This window comes from Diabrotica virgifera, chromosome 2 (genome assembly GCF_917563875.1).
Source record: "Diabrotica virgifera virgifera chromosome 2, PGI_DIABVI_V3a".
NCBI classification, from domain to species: Eukaryota; Metazoa; Arthropoda; class Insecta; order Coleoptera; family Chrysomelidae; genus Diabrotica; species Diabrotica virgifera.
Genome location: NC_065444.1, coordinates 159,774,392 through 159,795,569, shown reverse-complemented (window position 1 = coordinate 159,795,569; position 21,178 = coordinate 159,774,392). Strand labels below are relative to the sequence as shown.

The following is a 21,178-nucleotide window of genomic DNA, read 5'->3' as shown; positions in this document are numbered from 1 at the left end:
TATAAATTTGTACCTCCTGTCACTGTAATAAACAGGAAATGGCTAGTGTCGATGGACGTATTTAAAAAGTTATAATGCACATTTATATTTAACTATTATATATAATATAAGAATATTACTATATTATAATATGTTATACTTAAAATATATATCACAAGATAACTTTATAAAATAAACACAATATAAGTTTTAAGTTCCAATAAACACAGCAAATACGCTAACGTCACTGTCATTGAAAATGGTAAACGTCAAAATTCATAATAGTAAACAAAGTATAAAAGTAAAAAATATACGGACGCATTGTTACAGTTAAAAATCCTTTACAGTTTAAAAATTATTTTGTTACATAAACAAGTAATTTTATTGTAAGTAAATTTATTTGCAGTTTATATAAGACTAACATTAAAAGTGATATTCGCCACTTGAACCTAACTTCAGCCCGTGAGTAACTTCAGCCCGTGAGTAATGAACTATTACTCACGGGTAAAGTAATAGGTGTTATTATCTATTCAAAAATAGCGAATAATGAGCACATTACTAAACGGTCGTAGAAAAAATACATTATCAGTGAAATGTACATATTATAAATTGCTTAATAATATGGTATTATAATAGAACACTTTTGTTGAGTTAAACAATAATAATAATAATAATAATAATAATTGTGTTGTGTATAAATCAATATTGTATGCAACCTGTATTTGCATACCATTATTAATGGGTGATTGGGCAAATAAAACTGAGAGTTTCCTTAACTGCATTGTACTGCTTTAAATAGTAAACATTAATAGATTAAATTTTTATGGTATTCAATATTTTTATTCTATTGGTGATTACTCGTTAGATGTACATATAATTTTTCCTAGTAATAATTAGTAAGCCAAAATAGTATAAATAAGACCATTATTTACAGCGACATAATGAATGCAAATAGCTAGATGTGTTTAATATGGAGTTTGATGCAGATAATTATATTATATTAAGTAGCTAGATATGCAGTTTGTTACAGTGGCGCACCCAGGAGGGGTTTTGGGGGTTAAAACCTCCCCAGGGCATTAAAAATTATAAAGACTAGTAGGAAAATATAACTTGTTTTTCAGAAACAATAGAAAAGATTTCGGTGCCCAAGCGAAGCTAGGACAAATAATCCTGGACAAAGAATCCCCGGACAAACAATCCCCGGACAAAAGATCCCGGACAAATAATCCCCACAAATTTTTTTGGACAAAATATCGCCACAAAAAAATCTCGGACAAAAAATTCCCAAGGAATATTTGCTGCCAAATAGTTCTCTAAAAATTTTCCCGTGAATGCAATCGACTCAAATGTTTTTCAGCCTCAGTGCGTGAGAGCTATAGCAATCGCCATGAAACCGCTTTTTGACACGAAAATAATGATTAGCAATTAAGATTAAGCATTGTAATTTCGATTAATAAAATTTCGAATTTGAATTCCATGCCGAAAACTTCAAATTTTACATAACAAACGAGTGTGAGTTTTTTCAAAAATCGTGGAGGATATGGGAATGCGTTAAGGCTGTGGGAACCATGTTGTAATTATTCGCTTAAATCTTTTACTTACTCTGCTTTGAATAACTATGTTCAAAACATTGCCTATTCGTGATGAGAACTGCTGGTCCTGAAAACTATAATCTTGATTGTAATGCAAAAGACCTGTTACTTTTTTTAAATTTAACGTCAAAGTTATTTAGTTATTATCATCATCAATGGCGTTATAACTCTTCGAGTGTCCTTGCGAGTGGTTTACTATTGGCTTCCATGTGTCGGTCCTGTGCCACTATTTCCCATTGTCTCACTCCCATTTTCTCCAGATCTCTGACTGCACCTTTTTTTAGGCCGTCCTACAGACTTTCTCCCATCTAGCATCTCCCCGAGCAGCTATATCTGGTTTGATTTTTGGATAAATTTTTAGCATGGCATATTCTAAGGCCAGGTTAAACAACAATGGGGACAGCGGATCTCCCTGTCTCAGTCCAGAATTTCCGCAGAAATCATTTGATATTTCCCCACCTCTTTTAATACGTGTGCAAAGAAGTTACTTACACACATTTGCGTTACCGCAGTTAGTTTTTTGGGTACGCCCAGCTCGACCATTGTATAAGGCTTTACATCGATTGTCATTTGTTTCGAGCTTTTGTCATATGTTGTATAGTCTGTGTATAATATTAATATACACGGATTATACGACACAAGACAGAAGCTCGAAACAAATGACTGTGAGTGAAAAGCTCCATTCCATAATGTAGAATGATTAAGTTAATCATAAGCCTGTTTGAAATCTATAAAGATCTGATGCACGTGTTGATTATACCCCCAATCCTTTCAAGCATTTGTCTAATAGTAAATATTTGATCAACATTCGATCTTCCGGGCCTAAAATCACACTGGTAGTCACCAACTTTTTCTTCGGCGTATGGTAGTAATTTTTTTAATAATACATAACGAAAAATCATCAGTTTGAATTCACTGCAAACAACATTTCAGAAACCTGCTTCAAAAGCTTTCAAAAGCTATGTCAAAAACCTGTGTTCTGCGTTTTCATAACAAAGCTAAACATTCTTAATAGCGTAAAAATTTTTCATGGATTCACACAGGTAATAGGCAATGTTTTGAACTTAGTTATTCAAGGCAGAGTGAGCAAAAGATTTAAGCGAATAATTACAAGATGATTCCCACAGCCTTAGCTCATTCCCCATATCATCTACGATTTTTGAAAAAACTCACACTCGTTTGTCATGTAAAATTTGTTTTCTGCATGTAATTGGAATTCGAAATTACAATAATTCATGCTTAATCTTAATTACTAATCATTATTGACGTACCGAAAAGCGGTTTCATGGCCATTTCTATACCTCTTATGCAGTGATGCAGAAAAACAGAGTCGATTGCGTCCACGGGAAAATTTTTAGAGAACTATTCAGTGGCAAATATTTCATGGGGATTTTTTGTGGTGATATTTTGTCGAAAACAATTTGTGGGAATTATTTGTCCGGGATTTTTTTGGGGATTATTTGTCCGGGGATTTTTTGTCTGTGGATTTTGGTCCAGGGATAATTTGTGGGGATTTTTTGTCAGGGATTATTTTCCATATTTGCTCGAACCCCGCCCAAGCCAACTCCCCCTAGAGGAAAATTCTGGATGCGCCACTGGTTTGTTATAAAGTCAATAACATCAGTTTAGAAAAAAAGGTGTGTCAATTGAGAAATATTAATATTATTGCAATCAGAGGAAAACGAAGAAATATATTTAGACAATATATCTAGATTTGCACAAGTTTGAATTGAATGTTTGAAATTTACTTGAGTTTGACTTAATTTCAAGACAAACTCAAGTCAATCCTTCTGACAAATAATTCAAGTCAAATCAAACTGGTCAATGGTTACAAGTTTGAAAATTCAAACTGTTTGTCAAACTAGTTTAAAAGAGTTTGAAAAATAATTTATTTAGTAGATAGTCTTTTTTTCGAGATAGGAATGTAATTAAAATGCCAACTAAAATAACAAAATTAAACATACAATGAGTCCCATAAAAAATTAACATAATACGGGTAGCGATTCAAGTCAAAATAGAGAAAATTCAAGAAAATGATTGATTTGCGCGTAAAATTGCTGGCTGGTATGTTTCGTTTTATCAGTGATAATTGCATGCCTTCTACTATGTCAACGATGTTACCTTTTTATATTTATATGAGTGTTGCTTTAGATAGCAACCAAAAAATTTGTTGGATGGTTTTTTCGTTTATAATACCAAGTTTAATCTACTTTAACAAAAATTTATAAAGGAACAACAAATTATGTACTAATAAGTACTCATAAGGTGCTACAGATGAACTGTAGGATCAAACTATAATATATAACTCTAGAAAAAAAAATAAAAAAATTCATCTTTTTCTTCTTAAAGTGCCGTCTCCTCAATGGAGGTTGGCTACTACAATTGCAAACTCTTCTCTGTCTTCGGCTGTTCTTATTAGCTGTTCAAAATTTAGCCCTGTCCATTGTCGGATGTTTCTGAGGCACTATAGTCTTTTCCTTCGTAGTCTTCTCTTTCCCTCGATCTTTCCTTTCACTATAAGTATAGTATATTGGTACTTACTTTTTCTCAGTATGTGGCCTAGGTATGATATTTTTCTAACTTTCACTGTGTTTAAAAGTTCTCTTTCCTTGCTTATTCTATGCAGCACTTCTTCGTTTGAGGTATGCGATGTCCATGAAATTTTGATTATCCGGTAGATCCACATATCAAAGGCCTCCAATTTATTTACGGTTGATGTTTTAAGGGTCAATGTCTCAACGTAATAGAGAAGAGTCGACCAGATATAGCATTTTGATAAACATAGTCGAATTTCGAGTTTTATTCGAGAATCACAAAGCCGTTTTTTGATTTTTCCGAAAGATTTTCTGGCCATATCTATTCTTTATCTTATTTCTAGATCAGGATTGAAATTGCAATCGATACAACATCCCAAGTACTTGGGATCTATTGACCTGTTCTAAAATGTGAGAATATTTATTGTGCAAGGTTGAGGTACGTTTGGTTTTTTCGGATCAACATAACTTTGGTTTTTTTTAAGTTTATTTTCATACCAAATTGCTCACAGGTCGAGTTGGTGTTGTCGATGGATCGTTGTAGACCCAATGCCGGAATCCGCAATCAACACCGTATTATCGGTGTATCGGATGCTGTTGATATTTACGCCATTCACCTTTACTCCATCTTTGGAATCCTCCAGTGCCTCTTTAAATAGAAACTCGGAGTAAAGATTAAACAGCAGAGGAAAAAGAACTCATCCCTGTCTAACTCCCCTCCTAATTTCTGCTTCTGCGGATGTGGAACCTTCGATCCTAACTCTGGCGTTTTGGTTCTGGTAGAAGTCCTTTTTAATAATATGATGTCTTTTCCATCTAAACCAAGTTCTTGCAAACGTTCTAATAGTAGGTCATGTCTTACTCTATCAAATGCTTTTTCGAAGTCTACTAACACGTTGACGGACACTGCGACAAATGTATAAGAAAGTGTTGTGACACTATATATGTGATACTATATGTATTTTGCCAAATATAATATGGGAAAATGCAACGTCTATAGACGTTGTGTCACTTTACATCAATTGAAATTAGACGTCTATAAACGTTCTGCCCGTCAACGTGTTAAGCCCATAAATATATCTTTCTGTCGGTCGTATCATTTTTGGGCGAGAACTAGTAACTTGAAGAGGGCTTCTCTCATTCCCATACCGGCTCTGAATCCAAACTGATCGTCTCCAATGATTGTTTCGCACTTTCTATAGATACGATTATGTACGACTTTTAATAGGACTTTTACTGCATGACTGATAAGGCTTATCAGACGGAGCTCATTGCATTGTTGTGGGTTTGGCTTTTCCGGTAGTGGGATGACTATTGACTCTAGCTAGTCATGGGGTATTTTACCTGTATTATAAATGCGATTGAATAGGTCTGTTCCAATTAACAGTCAAACTAGTCAGAAATCGTCAACAAACAGTTGGCCAGTGCGAGAACATAATACAGTCATCAGTGCTATGCCCTCTACTCGCTTTGGTCGACTATTCACTGACAGTTTCTGACTGGTTCGACCGCTAGTTGGAACAAACCTAATAAAAGGACAAATATTCAGATATTTTCTTCGCTGATTAATTTGAACCTTTCTGGGTATTTATCATCTGGACCTGAACTTTTATTTGTTTTGAGTTGATTAATTGAATTTATAATTTCAGATTTGAGAATTGCCTTCGTTGTTATTTTCCAATCTTGGTTCTTCTCGTATGTCGTGAAAAAGAATTTTAATATTACCATTCTTTCAGTTTGTCTTCCGTTGATTCTAGCAATTTTCCATCCGTATTCAGCATGGCGTGAAAAGTTGTTCGCTTGGTAGTTGATGTAAACTCTTTTACTTTTTTATCTAAATTAAAAAAATCAAGCCTTTGTTGCAGTTCTTCTATTTCGGCGCATTTTATTTCCAGCCATTTCTCTTTTGCTTCGGTTATTTTTTTTTTTCGAATTATTCTATTTAGTATTTTGCATTCTCCATCATGGTCATCTTTTTCTTTAGATTCTCTTCGTTTGTCCATTAATAAATTGTAGAATCTCATCTTTTATCCATTACTGTTTGTTATTTTTGGGTGATACTTTTAGATGTTTTTCTATTAGGTCTGGATCCCGCGTATGAATAAAAATTTGATTAATAGCAAGCTGAAAATTTGATTTGCTAGCAGCTTAAGGGTGTCTAGCCAGACAAACTTTGATATATGGGAACACTGGAACAGGGGAAGTTTTAATTGTGGAACAGGTTAAAAATTTGGAACGGTCAGACCACGAAAACGGCACATGTATTTTGTCCGACAGAACAGACTTATACTCTCTGAACAGAGATTAATCTCTCATGCAAAAATCAGACTGCTATTTATCACCAAATGGGCCTTTTAATGAGTGGAACATGTAGAATATGTCAAACGACAGGAATTATGACAGGTGATAAATAGCAGTCTGATTTTTGCATGAGAGTTTAATCTCTGTTCGGAGAGTTTAAGTCTGTTCTGTCAGACAAAATAAATGTGCCGTTTTCGTGGTCTGACCGTTCCAAATTTTTAACCTGTTCCACAATTAAAACTGCCCCTGTTCCAGTATTCCCATATATCAAAGTTTATCCGACTAGACACCCTTAAGCTATTAACAAATTTTCAGCTTGTAATCAACTTTTTTTTCATACGCGAGATCCAGACCTATATTACAGTGTTCATTTGTTCTTTAATAGTTTTCCAAAGAACGTTTATGTCATCGGAATCGATAGTTCTGTGGTGGTCAATATTTCCTAAATTTTTATTAACTTCTTTATTTATTGTTTGTTGTATGGTGTCGTTTTTCAATAACTGGATGTCTAGTTTGTGTAGAGGTTTTTGTTTCTTTGGGGTGAGGGGGGGAGAGGGGGAGAGAAATCCGTAAATTCGTAGCTTTTTAAGTTTTTCGTCAATATTTCTAAAACTGCGCGCTTTAGCATGAACAAACTTCTATACAAAAATGTTCTACATTAAATTTGAAATAAAAAAGGTCCTATGCATAATCCTTCTAAAATGAACGGTTCCAAAGTTACGGAGGTAGTATAGTATAATTGGTCCAAAAAAAGGCCTAACCCAGACATCCAAAATAAAAGTTTTCCTCCTACACCAAATTGTACTATATAGTCCATATATGGTTCAGTAAAAAGTTATACCATTTTGAGCGTCCGGTTTGGGGGGGGGGGAGGAGGGTGGAGAAGTAGGTAAATTTAGTAGTTTTTTTACGTTTTTCGCCAATATTTCTATATGTATCCCTTCCCCTCCCCCCCCCCCCCCCAAATCCGACGCTCAAAATGGTGTGACTTTTTTCTGAACATTATGTGGACCATATAGAACAATTTAGTCCTGTCGCCAGGGTGGGTACAACGGCCTCTTTAATTCAGATGGACTTACCCAAGTTTTCTTTATGCATTTTGACCCGTAGAACACGAATTTTTGGGTAACAGTTGATCCGGATGTCGATAAGATTGTTATAAACAAAGAACTTGAGGAATTACGTAACAGCAATTTTTAGCAAAACATAACATTTTTTTGTATTCTTTGGGTGATTCTAAACAAAAAATGGTCTTACAAGTTTTTTCGTAGGCTGCATAGTTTTTGAGATAAACGCGGTTGAACTTTCAAAAAATCGAAAAAGTGCAATTTTTGAACCCGAATAACTTTTGATTAAAAAATAAAATAGCAATTCTGCTTACTGCATTTGAAAATTCAAGTCAAATTCTATCAGTCTTGATTATTTGCATGGCTAAAAATTAAGTTTTTATTTGTTAAACAAAGCCATAAACACATGGTGTTTCCCGTGCCCAATGCATGCGTTTTAATGTACGTAATCTACGTAGAAATTGTCTGTATGCGCGCCTACTCGTTCGATTTCAAATGAGAAATGCATTCAAAACATCATTCAATCATTATGTGCTTATAGCTTTGTTTAACAATAAAAAAAATTAATTTTTGCAATGAAAGTAATCAAAACCGATAGAATTTGACTTGAACTTTCAAATGCGACAAGCAGAATTGCTATTTTATTTTTCAATCAAAAGTTATTCGGGTTCAAAAATTGCAATTTTTCGATTTTTTTAAAGTTCAACCGCGTTTATGTCGAAAACTATGTATCCTACGAAAAAACTTCTAAAAACATTTTTTGCTTAGAATGGCCCAAAAAATACAAATATATGTTTTGTTTTGCGAAAATTCGCTGTTATGTGATTCCTCAAGTTCTTTGTTTATAACAATCTTATCGACATCCGGATCGACTGTTACCCAAAAAATTCGTGTTCTACGGGTCAAAATACATAAAAAAACTTCGGTAAGTCCATCTGAATTAAGGAGGCCGTTGTACCCCCACTGGCGACAGGACTAATTTGGTGTTGGAGGATAACTTTCACTTTAGATGTCTGGGTTTGGGTCTAGTTATACCATACTACAAATAAAACATGGAATGCAATAAAAATCTGGATCTACGAAGAATCTCACGAGAAAACCTTAGAATCAATGTAAGGAAGAAACTTCTGCTACAACAAAACAAAAAAAAAACAGGAAACAATTAATACTCAAGAAATAGCGGAGTTAAATAGGAAAATAAAATGTATGAAAATCACAGACAAAAACAACCATATAAATGAATGGTGGGGAATAAGCGGCGTGTGAATTTGTTGAAATTTTTAAATTACCTAATTGTATTCCACCTACAAAAAAAATAAAAACGAAAAAGTTACGTTGTTGGTGATGGGAGATGAGGTACAGGTGGAGGGTTCAAATTGCGCTGAGTCTTATTTTTTAATCACATAGAACGTAAAAGAGTGAATTCTGGGATTGAGGGTATTTTGCGTATATTAACCGAAGGGGGGATGTACCCTTTGTTGTTAAAATATTAAAGGTATTTCAAATTTTAGCAACCATATTACGTCTATGTAGTATTATTTTCTCCAAAGTGTCTAACAACACACTTTAAATATACATTAGGGATTTATATTTTCTTGATCGTAATTCGTTGGCTGCTGTTTTATACTTAAAATCTGAAATTTATTTCTGGAAGTTTAGACGAATTTTATGTAATGCCCTTTTCTGTTATTCTTAAAAATGGGTATATTAAGAGTTACATACTTAACTATCTATAGTATAACAGTTTTAACTGAAACCCTCAAGGTCACTTGTACCGCATCAACGAACGTCAGTGGCCTTCTCTTTGCGGTTGCAGATAAATCGGTTTTACTATAATAATAACTACAAAATATCTTACCCGGTCGTTTCTCGTTTTCTGCTGAACTTAAGCCTAAAACAAAGAAAGATTGTATATCCTGTAGACATTTTTCAGTAAAAATAAAAAGCTACTTATATTAATAAAAATGTGTAATAAATTATAGTCATATTATTAATCCAGAAAGTAGCCCAGAAGCAAAATAATAAACGATTGAATATGGATCAACTTAGAAATCCCGATATAAAAGTCTTCTTCTTTTCTTACACTGGCATATTTGTGTTTCGTAGATCTTAAGAAGGTATTTGACAGAGGTAAAAAGGAGGTTATCCATTTACTGTACGCAGGAGAAGCACCTCCAGGAATAATTAAAACGATCGAAAATGTCTACATAACAACACAATAAAAGTAAAAGTAGAAGAAATAACAGACCCAATTGAATCTGGTAAAGGAATCAGACACAGGCAATTCCTGATCCTGAGTCTAGTTTTTGTTAACCTGATTATGGACGAAGTAATAAAAAAGTAAGAACTAACAAAGGATACCAAGTGGGAGAAAAACAACTTAATAATGTGCTATTCAGACGATTCAATACTAATCTCTCAAAGTGAAGATAATTTACGATGTATGCTGCACCAATTTAATATAACCGCCAGAAAATTTGACATGTTAAATTTTCCCACATAAGATAAAATGCTTGTTATGTGGGAAAATTTAACATGTCAAATTTTCTGGCGGTTATATTAAATTGGTGCAGCATACATCGTAAACTATCTTCACATTTTCCCACATAAGACAAAATGCTTGAGCAGCCTTTCTGGATGTAAGCAAAGCCTTTGATAAAGTGTGGCATGAAGGACTGATATACAAAATGAGAGGTTATGGATACAGCGGGGCCATGACGAAACTCATCTCCTCGTACCTAAGCGACCGGAAATTCAGGGTCCGGATAGGACAAGTTCTATCAGAACACGGAATACCGGAAGCTGGAGTACCACAGGGGGCAGTTTTATCACCCCTTCTGTATAGCATATATACAGCAGATGTTCCAAGAACACTTGGAATATTGATCAGCCTTTATGCAGACGACATTGCAATTGTTGCAAAACACATGAACCTAGATATAGCTGTCTACAAACAGCCGTCTGTAGATATAAATCTACAGACGGCATTGGATACAATAGAAGGATGGAGTATCCAATGGAAAATAGTAATAAATCCAGATAAGACCCAAGCGGTTATCTTTACAAAGAGAAGAGATAACCCAGAAGAACAGCTAACATTGCAAGACAGACCCATTGAATGGGCAAAACGAAGCTAAATATTTAGGAGTCACAATGAACCAAGGTCTAACATTCACATCGCATGTCAACGCAACAGTCCAGAAAACAGCAGCGGCCAGAGCGGCAATAAGAAGACTCACAGGAAGAAGAAGCAAATTAGCTATATGAAAACAAAATTAAGACAGATAAATAGTATTATACTGCCAATAATTACATACGCATTTCTTGCATGGTGTCACATAAGTCAAAGTAACAAAAAGAAGATACAAGCGGCACATAACAACTACCTCAGAGAAGCTGCAAACGTGCCCAGATACGTCGCCGAACGGTTCTTATTTAGAGACCTAAAACAAATAAGAGTACTGGATATTATGGAAGAAAAAGCCAGAACAAAATTTGCTGAACTTGAAGACTACCCAAACCGGATCCTGCAAGAAACATTAAGGTATGATGTGTACCTTAGATAGAAACACAGGAGACCCAAACAGCAAATATTAGTAAATATATAATAAAGGCTAGATAATCGTAGCTCTATCAAAAGAAGACAACTTGCTAACCTTTGGCATCTCATTATATTTATTAATGTTGATTTTTATACGTTTCCGACATCCCTCAAAAAAATATACAAAAAAATTAAAAACGGGTTCAGCCACTAAACAAATCAATAAAATATTAACAATAGGCGAAAGCCACAAAAAAATATTAGTAACAAAACCCAAGAAACGGGCATGAGGGGCCCACATCCTCGAGCGCTGAGTCACCGAACTGAACGTAGCCTAGAGCGGGGACTCGGCGCCCGAGCAAGCAAAACAGATCGAAGATAAGTCACTAGAGATAGCGGGAATAGAGAGCCTCACGCTGGCATGCATTCATCGGGGTAGAATTTCATATGGGAGTCTTCCATATGATAAGCACTTTGCTGATTGAGAGCCCCTATAGCGCATAACGTATGGTCCTAAAGTTTTGGGAAAAATTTCAAAATTATATTTTTATTAAATTATTCAACAATTTAACTTAACTATCCTTATTATAAATCAAAATTCAAATGGCAGACAAGGGACCATTATTTTCGATTTGCCTAATAATTCCCCTGACAAGTTGCATCATCCTTTGGACGACCTCGGCGTCAATTTCTCTAATTTTTGTATATATGCGGCGTCGTAACTGTTCCTGATTTTGTGCTTCCCATCCGTTATTATAGACTTTCCGACTTAATATTGCCCAGAACTCTTCAATTGGACGAGCCTGAGGTAGGTTGGGGGGATTGTCTGCTTTCGGTACAAAGGTAATGTTGTTAGTTTCGTACTAGTCCCTTGTGATCCTCGCGTAATGACATGAAGCAAGATCTGGCCAAAAGACTATTTGATCATTTGCATGATGTGTGTTCACAAATTGAAGCAATTTAGAGAGACATCTTTGAATATAAATATTTGCGTTTAAGGGTTCGCCTCGAACAACACCAATGTAGGGCTGTGAGATAAAGCCAGCCTCAGAAATTGCACACCATACCAAAATTTTTTCCTCAAATTTTCTCTTACTTTTGAATTTTATTTCATCAGGTACATTTTCGTAATCGTTCGTGTAAAACCCATCGTTAACCTTCATCTCAGAGTTGGACAAAGTAAAATATTTTTCATCGTCCATCACGATCAACTTGTTGACGAAATGCACTCGCCTTAACGCACGGCAACATCTCGGAATTCTCTCTAATTGATCATCTGTGTATTTTGGAGCTTTCCTTCTTTTCCGGTAGATAATATTGTTACTCGATAGGGTCCTGTATACTGTAGTATTTCCAACATGAAATCTTCTGGCCAGTTTTCGCTGTGAGACCCCAATTTTGTTCTTAGCTGCTTCAATCAGTCTTGCCTCTCTTATATGGTTCAAAATCCGCGGTCGGCCACTTTTACGCAAGTTAACACATGGTATCCCTTCTTCACATTCTCTGATTGTGCGATAAATTGTCGATTTGCTTATGTTTTGATCTCGATAAATATTAACAATATCTCGTTTCGACATTCGCCCAACCATATTATAAACACCTCGACGAATATCAATTTTATAAGACATTTTGAAGAGCACAAACCAAAATATTCTGCTATGTTTATTAAATGTCAATAACTGATTTTTTGTTAAATGCATTTTGCTTCTCAATCAGACCAGGTGAAATTTTTCCCAAAACTTTAGGACCATACGTTAAGAGTGCTATCGGGGTGTAAGTGGATGGTCTGGAGCATTGAAGCGGGGTGGAGTGATTCCTGCTTACGGGAGTTAATCCTCCTCGCCCCAATGAATTGTGTCACCCGAATGTCATTCTCTAGGGGTGAGCAAGTCTCTCAGGCTGGGTTAAATCACTATGCTTGCTTGCTCGACAAAATGCTTGATTATAATAGTAAATCTACTAATATGTAAATTAGAGCTGGAGGATCGGATAATAGAACAAGTGATGGAGTTTAAATATTTAGCCATCACACTATCTTTCTACAAAGAACTCGAAACATAAGTGAATAGAGCAAACAGAGCCGGGGTTTCCTTAATGAAATAATATGGAGAAACAAAAATATCGGAAAAGAAATGAAAGGCAAAACTTACAAAACGTTTATCAGACCAATAATGATATATTCGGCAGAAACACGACATGATGCAGACAGAAAAAATCAATCTAAAAACATCAGAATCGAAAAATCGATGGTAAGACAAGACACTATGGGACAGAGCTAGAAATGCAGATATACGAAGGAGATGAAAGGTGATGAACATGAATAACTGGGTAAGAAACAGAAGAGTAGAATGGAACGACAACATAAGCTGAATAATAACAAATAGGACGGTAAGGACGGCGAGTGACGGTTCCCCAACAGAAAGATGACCAGTGGGAAGACCAAGAAAATGATGGAACGACAACTTACTGGAGGCACATTGAAAAAACAGACAGAGTCATGTCTGCCTAAAAAGAAGAAAATGGAGATAAAAGTCATACTTACGAAAATAATTAATAATAACGTTGTTACAACAGCCACTACAAATGGTATCTAAAGAGACTTGATCAACTTAAGGCACGCTATAAGTAAATGTGCGAAAAAAGGGATTGGTTAATGGAAGGAGAAGATAATGACAGACTAAATGTTACACTCTATGGGCAGAACGGGAGAAAACAAGAATTACCTTGAACCATATAAAAAACTTTCAAGAGATAGAAGAACTAGAACGATCAATATTTTTATAACGAATTCAGAAGAGGAAATCGAAACGTCAATAAACTTAATTTCAAACTAAAATTTTCGCTCATGCCCAATTTAAATATCCCCGCATTTTTTTCCAATTAATTATTAATTTTTTTCCAATTATCTATACAGTGTATCTGCGTAACTTGGAACCATATGAGAAACTTTTTTATTATGAAGTTTACGAAAAAAAGTTATTCTTCATAAAGTGATCTGCATGGTCTAAAACCTAAGATTCATCATCAGATATCAAATTTTACCAAGAGTATACGAGGTATGTTAAAAAATATGAATTTCGCTCAAGACAAAGTAGGTACCTACCTTTATATTTCACAATATGAGAAATTGTTATTAAGAAAAGTTATTTGAAATTAAAAATTATATTTTAATATGCAATCACATTCTTCTAGTTAAAAAAGAATTTTTTTATTTTTTTTTTCAAATTACGGATACCCAACTTTTTTTATTACGATAACTTAGTTATTAGTAATTCTACGGAAGAAAGTTATTCTTTATAAAATGGTCTACTGAGTCTGACAACTAAGATGCAATTATAAGATATCAAATTTTATCAATCTTATACGAGGTATATGAATTTAGCTGAAGAGTAAAATAGCTTTATTTTTCACAATAATGAAAATTGTTATTACAAAAAGTTATTCGGAATTTAAAACCATCTTTAAATATGCAATTACATCCTTCTAATTGAAAAATAAAGATTCTTTACTCTTGAGCGAAATTCATATTTTTTGACGTACCTCGTATAAAGTTTATCAAATTTTATATCTTATAATTGCACCTTAGTCGATAGACTGTGCAGACCTTTTTATAAAGAATAACTTTTTTTCGTAAAATTAAAAATAACTGAGTTATCGTAATAAAAATGATGTTGGGTATCAGTAATTTGAAAAAAAATTCTAAATATTTTTTTTTCAATTAGAAGAATGTACCTCGTATGCTGTTGATAAAATTTGATATCTGATGATTGAATCTTAGGTTTTAGACACCACGCAGAACACTTTCTGAAGAATAACTTATTTTCGTAAAATGATAATAAAAAAGTTTCCCATGTGGTTCCAAGTTACGCAGACATACCTACTTTATCTTAAAATAATTTACCTAACTGCAATAATAAAAATAAAAAAAATATCAGTGTTTTAGAAAAAATTTCAAAAAGTGTATTAATAAATTAATTTAAAATAAAATTGAATATTAGAATGGCTTAGAAACATTTTATGCCCGTATTCTATTTTTATTTAGCTAAAATGCATCGACAACTAATGGACATTGGCATGGTAGGTACGGTGAATTTTTGCAGTCAGGTACCCAGTGTCATGTGTGGTATGTGTGTTGAGTAAGTGTCTTGTTACTTTGCAAAGTCGACGTCATTGTTTTTGCAAAGAGACGCTAATTGTATCCGAACGTCTGCGGTCCCTCCGGTGAGCACCTCTAATTATTATTATTTAAAAAATGTGCTTGTAATTATAATTGCTTAAAATAAAATAATATACTAATAGTTTTTTACTTACCTATAATTACAAGAAAACACATACATATTAAAAACTTCATTATAAATGCTAAACGGTTGTCAGAGTATAAATAGTGAGAAAAATCTGTCTGTTTTGAGTACTTATATTATTTGGTTACCATGATGCGCCTGACGATTACAATGTTGCCAGAGGACTTCTAGTTTACATACAGTATCCGCCAAAATAAACAGTACCGAATATAAAAAAAATTATTTATGAATTAATTTTTATAATGCATATGTTTAAAATGTGCACCATGGCGTTGAAAACAAGCTCCATAATGTTTCTGAAGATCATTAAACATATTTAAGAAAAGCGGTTGCTGTAAATGTTTTAAAATAAGTAATTATTCTCTGCTGTAGCTTTCCACACTATCTGGCGGATTTTCCGAGTGAAATAGGAAATTCTTCATCATATACCAAATGTAGGCATACGGTGAATGAGGTGGATATTCGAAATCTGTACGACGAGAAATTATTCTGTTACCAACATGTTCGCGGAGCAAATTTATGGAGCGTTCGGCTGTATGGCTTGTTGCGCAATTCTGTCGAAACCATTGCTTACGGTTTTTTAGATTACGGGCACGACAAAAGGTCTCTAAAGTCAAGCGTCCACAGACCCGCATCGTACGCATCGTACGCAACGGATTTTAGTTTGACAATCGATAATGCGATCCGTACGATGCGGATCAGTGGACGCGGTTACATAAGTTTCTGTACAAGGCAAACTAAAATCCGTTGCGTACGATGCGTCCGATGCGTACGATGCGGGTCTGTGGACGCTTGCCTTAAAGTTGTAAAAGTTGTCATATTTCGCCGCTATAGACGCTGGCATAGTTTCGTGTATCCCCACCATAGCAAGGTGTAACCAAATAAATACCTGTGGATCAACTAATAAAATGGAACCGGACGAGCTATGCCATTACTGTAGATGAAAACGAGATGATACAAAAAAGATCACTCAAAAAAAGTAAACTCTTCTGAGCTTATAAATGCAAATAGAAAAAGAACGAGTAAAGGCAAGCGTCCACAGGTCCGCATCGTACGCATCGGACGCATCGTACGCATCGGATTAATTTTTCATACTGCGTCCACTATATCGGCAGCGATCGGATTGCCGATGCCACTACCTGCTAGGGTAGAAAAATTACTAAGGTAGACTTTAAAATTTGTTGTTTATTTATTTATTGGTTGTTTATTTAATTTAATAATTAATTTATGCATATTAACTACATTTATTAGTGTGATATTTTAATGTATCTGTTTAGTAATAAAAAATCCACTAAAACGTAAAATGTTGAACGAAATATCTACAAAACGAAACATGCTAGGTACATACAACCTGATATTAAAAGAAAGCCTATAACATTTACTACAAAATGCAATACTAATATACAATATACCATTTAACCCGGGAGTAGTCGCGCCCACTTCTGTAACGTCGATAGTCGCGTGTGAGATTCTATCTCAAAATACGAATTTAAAACAAATTTTTATTTTGTACTATTTTTATCTACTTTTTATATTGAAAATATATATTTCTAACAATTTTATTAAAAAAACCTGTGTTAACGGCCACCTGCCAACATCAGTCACCTGTCCTAACGGCCAGTTTAAAAATTTCCCAAACCAATTATATGTAGACTACAAAAACTGGCAATACCGTCCACCTTTCTATATCGGACAATAGTTCTTTCATTTTTAGTGGCCGTTACTGACAAATTTTACTGTACAGTAAAACCTGTGTTAACGGCCACCTGCCAACATCGGCCGTTTAAAAATTTCCCAAACCAATTATATGTAGACTACAAAAACTGGAAATAGCGGCCACCTTTCTATATCGGCCAATAGTTCTTTCATTTTTAGTGGCCGTTACTGACAAATTTTACTGTATTACGAAAAAGGATGGAATGTGAGATTCTATCTAACGGCGCGACTACTCGCGCGTTAGAGCGAATTGGTTCTCCCCAAAGCCATAAATTCCACAAAAAGAAGAAGAAGAAAAAAAAATTCCTACGCATTACTACACCCTTCCTCGAGGTACTTACGAAATTTTTTCAAAATTGCAAAATTTTTCATCAAGTTATCGCGAAAAAGGATAAACATTGAGATTCTATCTCACAGCGCGACTACTCGCGGGTTAAAACAATGGAAAAAAGTGTATTTGCAAATACTGATCACATTGTATTTTATATTGATATACGTATGTCAAAGATATTAAATTATTTAAAAATCACACTATACTGATAAAACTTTCATATGTCATTAAACAGTTTGGCCAAATTGTACTTGTACACTTTGAATGAGTAATACTTTTAAAATGAGTAATATTTATGATATTTTAATCTCCATAATCAACTTATCATGTGCTGTAATATTTTTACCTGAATATACCTATATATAAAATAAAAGTTAAAACTGAGTTTACTTGTTTCATTACGAAGAAGATCATCATCAAATGCAAATTAGTCGTAGATTAGCTCTCCCACTGGGTCAAGCGAAATTCCGAAAAGAGTACGTGGGGTGCGTCTACTGGTCGGCATTTCGAATGATTCATCGGCACGCATCGCAAAAGTTGCCTCTTAAAGTCAAGCGTCCACAGACCCGCATCGTACGCATCGTACGCAACGGATTTTAGTTTGACAATCGATAATGCGATCCGTACGATGCGGATCAGTGGACGCGGTTACATAAGTTTCTGTACAAGGCAAACTAAAATCCGTTGCGTACGATGCGTCCGATGCGTACGATGCGGGTCTGTGGACGCTTGCCTTAAAGCAACCCTTCGGCATTACCGATGATGCGATCCGTGCGATGCGGATCAGTGGACGAAGTTACATAAGTACAAGGCAAACTAAAATCCGTTGCGTACGATGCGTGCGATGCGTACGATGCGGGTTTGTGGACGCTTGCCTTTAAGAGGGGATATCCGTCACGGATTTCTGCCTCCATCTCAAATACTCAGCCAGAAGGTATTCCTAGAGGAATATAATCTAAGCTAGATATCATGCGCCTCAGCCAATCCACATAAAACAATAGCGGTAAAAAGAGGCCCTGAAGGACACTACTCTATACCCCGGGAAGGTACTCTAACGAGCAGACTAGGTCAACTTATATTATATAACTATGTCACAAACGTATTCAGGATGAGGGTGGCACTCAGACACCGTCCTGATACTTAAATACAATATGCTACAAAATAAAAAAAAACTGGAATGAATATTGAAATGTTTTTGTATATTTATACAATACATACATTTAGTATACACGATATGGTCTTGCAAACATTATTCACGACGACGTTCCCGACAAAACGTAAAGATACCCTCTGGCACGAAAAAATCTTTAATTCTAGTTCGCAATTCCGGAATGTCAGACGGTGGATAGGTCTGCCTTCTTCACCATTCTACATATTAACGTATCAGGAGGCGTTAGGTCCGGTGAGTGCGATTGGTATATAAAATCACTGCCACGCGAAATGAGGTAATACTTAAAATGATCACGCAATATTCGAAGAGACTCCTTGGCCGTGTGACAGGTTGCCCCTGCCTGATGAAACCATTGTTTAGAGATGGGAAAAACCTACCGGTTTTAACCTAAAACCGGTTTTTTTACTTCGCAATAACCGGTTTTACCGGTTGTTTTTTTGTCCCGGTTATAACCCGTTTTTTCTCTTTAAAGTATAAACCGGTTATTAGGTTTTTACGTTGATTAGGATTAGATTAGGTATTATTTTGGATCCCAATCATAATTATTATTCTCAAGTAATTATTCCAAACAAAACCATAATTCAAATTTTATTTTATAAATCTTTTTCTTTATGTGCCGTCTTCTACCGAAGGTTGGCGACCATCAAACGATAGGTTTCTCTGTTTTGTGCCGCATGTATTATGTTCGCAGCTTCTGGTATTTGAAACCATTCTCTCAAGTTTCTCAGCCAGGATTTCTTCTTCCTGCCCAAACCTCTTCTACCTTCAATCTTGCCTTCGACGATAAGCTGTAGCAGACTGTACTTATCATTACGGAACACATGGCCCAGGTATGACGCTTTCCTCCTTTTAACAGTTGTTAACAATTCCAACTCTTTACCCATTCGTCTCAATACCTCTGTGTTGGTCACTCTGTCTGTCCAAGGAATTCTCAGTATGCGTCGATACAGCCACATTTCTAGAGCCGCTAACTTCTTTATAGTTACTGCTGTTAACGTCCACCCTTCTACTCCGTAAAGTAGCGTAGAGATTTTATAAATACAGAAGCAAATTGCAAGTGCAAACTGACATCAGCCAGAAACAATTAAGTTTTATTATAATATTTCGTTGAAAAGGTATTTGTAATCATAATATTTACATAAGAAGTGATCTGGTTGAAGTAGACGCAAACATCATCTATTTTTCACACTTGACTCTTGACATTGAAAGTGGGTGAATGACTTTTTATGATTACCAAAATAATGTTCTGACTATGAATATCGAATTACCGATTACGAATACGAATCTCCAAGGATTTACCTGTTTTCAAAACGATACACCCACACAGGAAGTATTAAATGAGTTAAAATGTACCTATTATACAAATATACAAACGTGTTAAAAGAAATACATGATACATTTTTTTTATGGTAGTAAAAATAAAAGATAAATTGCATTATCCAATTTATTTTTAAGTAAAATATTTATGTTGATATTATTTTTTTTAAATCCCATTTCAAAAAGTCTGGGAAATTTTTTATAAGTTGAAATGGTTGGGTTAAATTGTATATTATTGCAATATGTATTATTGCGTATTAATTACGCTATATTATATTTAGTATTAATCAATAAATATATATTAATAATAAAATAATAAATAAATATAATAATTAATAGAATAAAATGTTTTTATTAAAAATTGTGTTTTATTTATATTGATATTGATGTTCTTTCGATAGTACTAATTTTGATTATATTGATATCGAGTATCGAGTCGAGTGGAGTATCGCAAACTAAAGTGCATTGTAAATGTAACATTGTAACCTATTGGATTAAAAAAACCGAAAACCGGTTTTTGGAAAAACCGGTTTTTTGGCCGGTTATAACCGCCAGGTTAAACCGTAAGCACAAAAACCGGTATAACCGAAAACCGGTGTTTTGTCAAAAACCGCCATCTCTACCATTGTTGATTGTAAGCTTGGACGATTTTCCGTGACTTTTTTCGTATGACCGAAAATAGTACTCCACGATACAAATTTTTTCTGCAAAACTGAGAAACATTCTTAAGCACCTAACAATAACACAACATTCACATAAGTTATAATGACGTTCGGAAACCACTCAGTACATTTCGTTGCATAACTTATACACATTTTAGGCATACGCATTTCACTTCTGTTTATTTTGCCGCATACCCTAGATCAGATTTAAGCAAAGCTGATCATCAACAAACTGGAAAAACAATTGCTCATATCGAAAGTAAAAATTAACTTAGTCCATAAAACGTCGTTTAGCATAGAGCAGAAACTCTATAGGTAGGTCACACATAAATTTAGTCGATCCCAATAATGTGTCCAAGCGCCACATGTTCCTCACCTGTGACCCCGAGGAAAAGAGAATGAAGTGTTTATCAGGACCCGTTTAAGGGATGAAAAATGTCTTAGAGCTCATAGCATGGCTGAAGTGAAAGTCGGTAAAAAGTCCATGAAAGTCCTGGACAAACTAGGTGGACAGAATAATTGACGGTAAGTAGATCCAAGAAACTACAGTATGGAGACAACGAGAAGATAGAACAAGTATAGATAGATCACCTACAAGATGGACAGACGACATCAAAAAAATCGCCAGGAATTGGGATTCTTCGGGAAGCTCAGGACCGACAGAAC

General features: G+C 34.8%; 1 protein-coding gene across 1 annotated transcript in view; it reads right to left on the bottom strand.

Moving 5' to 3' along the window:
* LOC114334641 (uncharacterized) overlaps positions 1–15,475 on the bottom strand; it is a 61,195-nt gene extending 45,720 nt beyond the window's left edge. Inside the window, exons 1-2 of the mRNA XM_028284730.2 lie at positions 15,326–15,475; positions 9,332–9,364 (exon numbers count right to left, since the gene is read on the bottom strand). Coding sequence (XP_028140531.1) covers positions 9,332–9,364; positions 15,326–15,365 — 73 coding nt within the window. The 5' untranslated portion in view covers positions 15,366–15,475. The remainder of the gene's footprint in view (positions 1–9,331; positions 9,365–15,325) is intronic.
* Between the last annotated feature and the right edge of the window lie 5,703 nt (positions 15,476–21,178).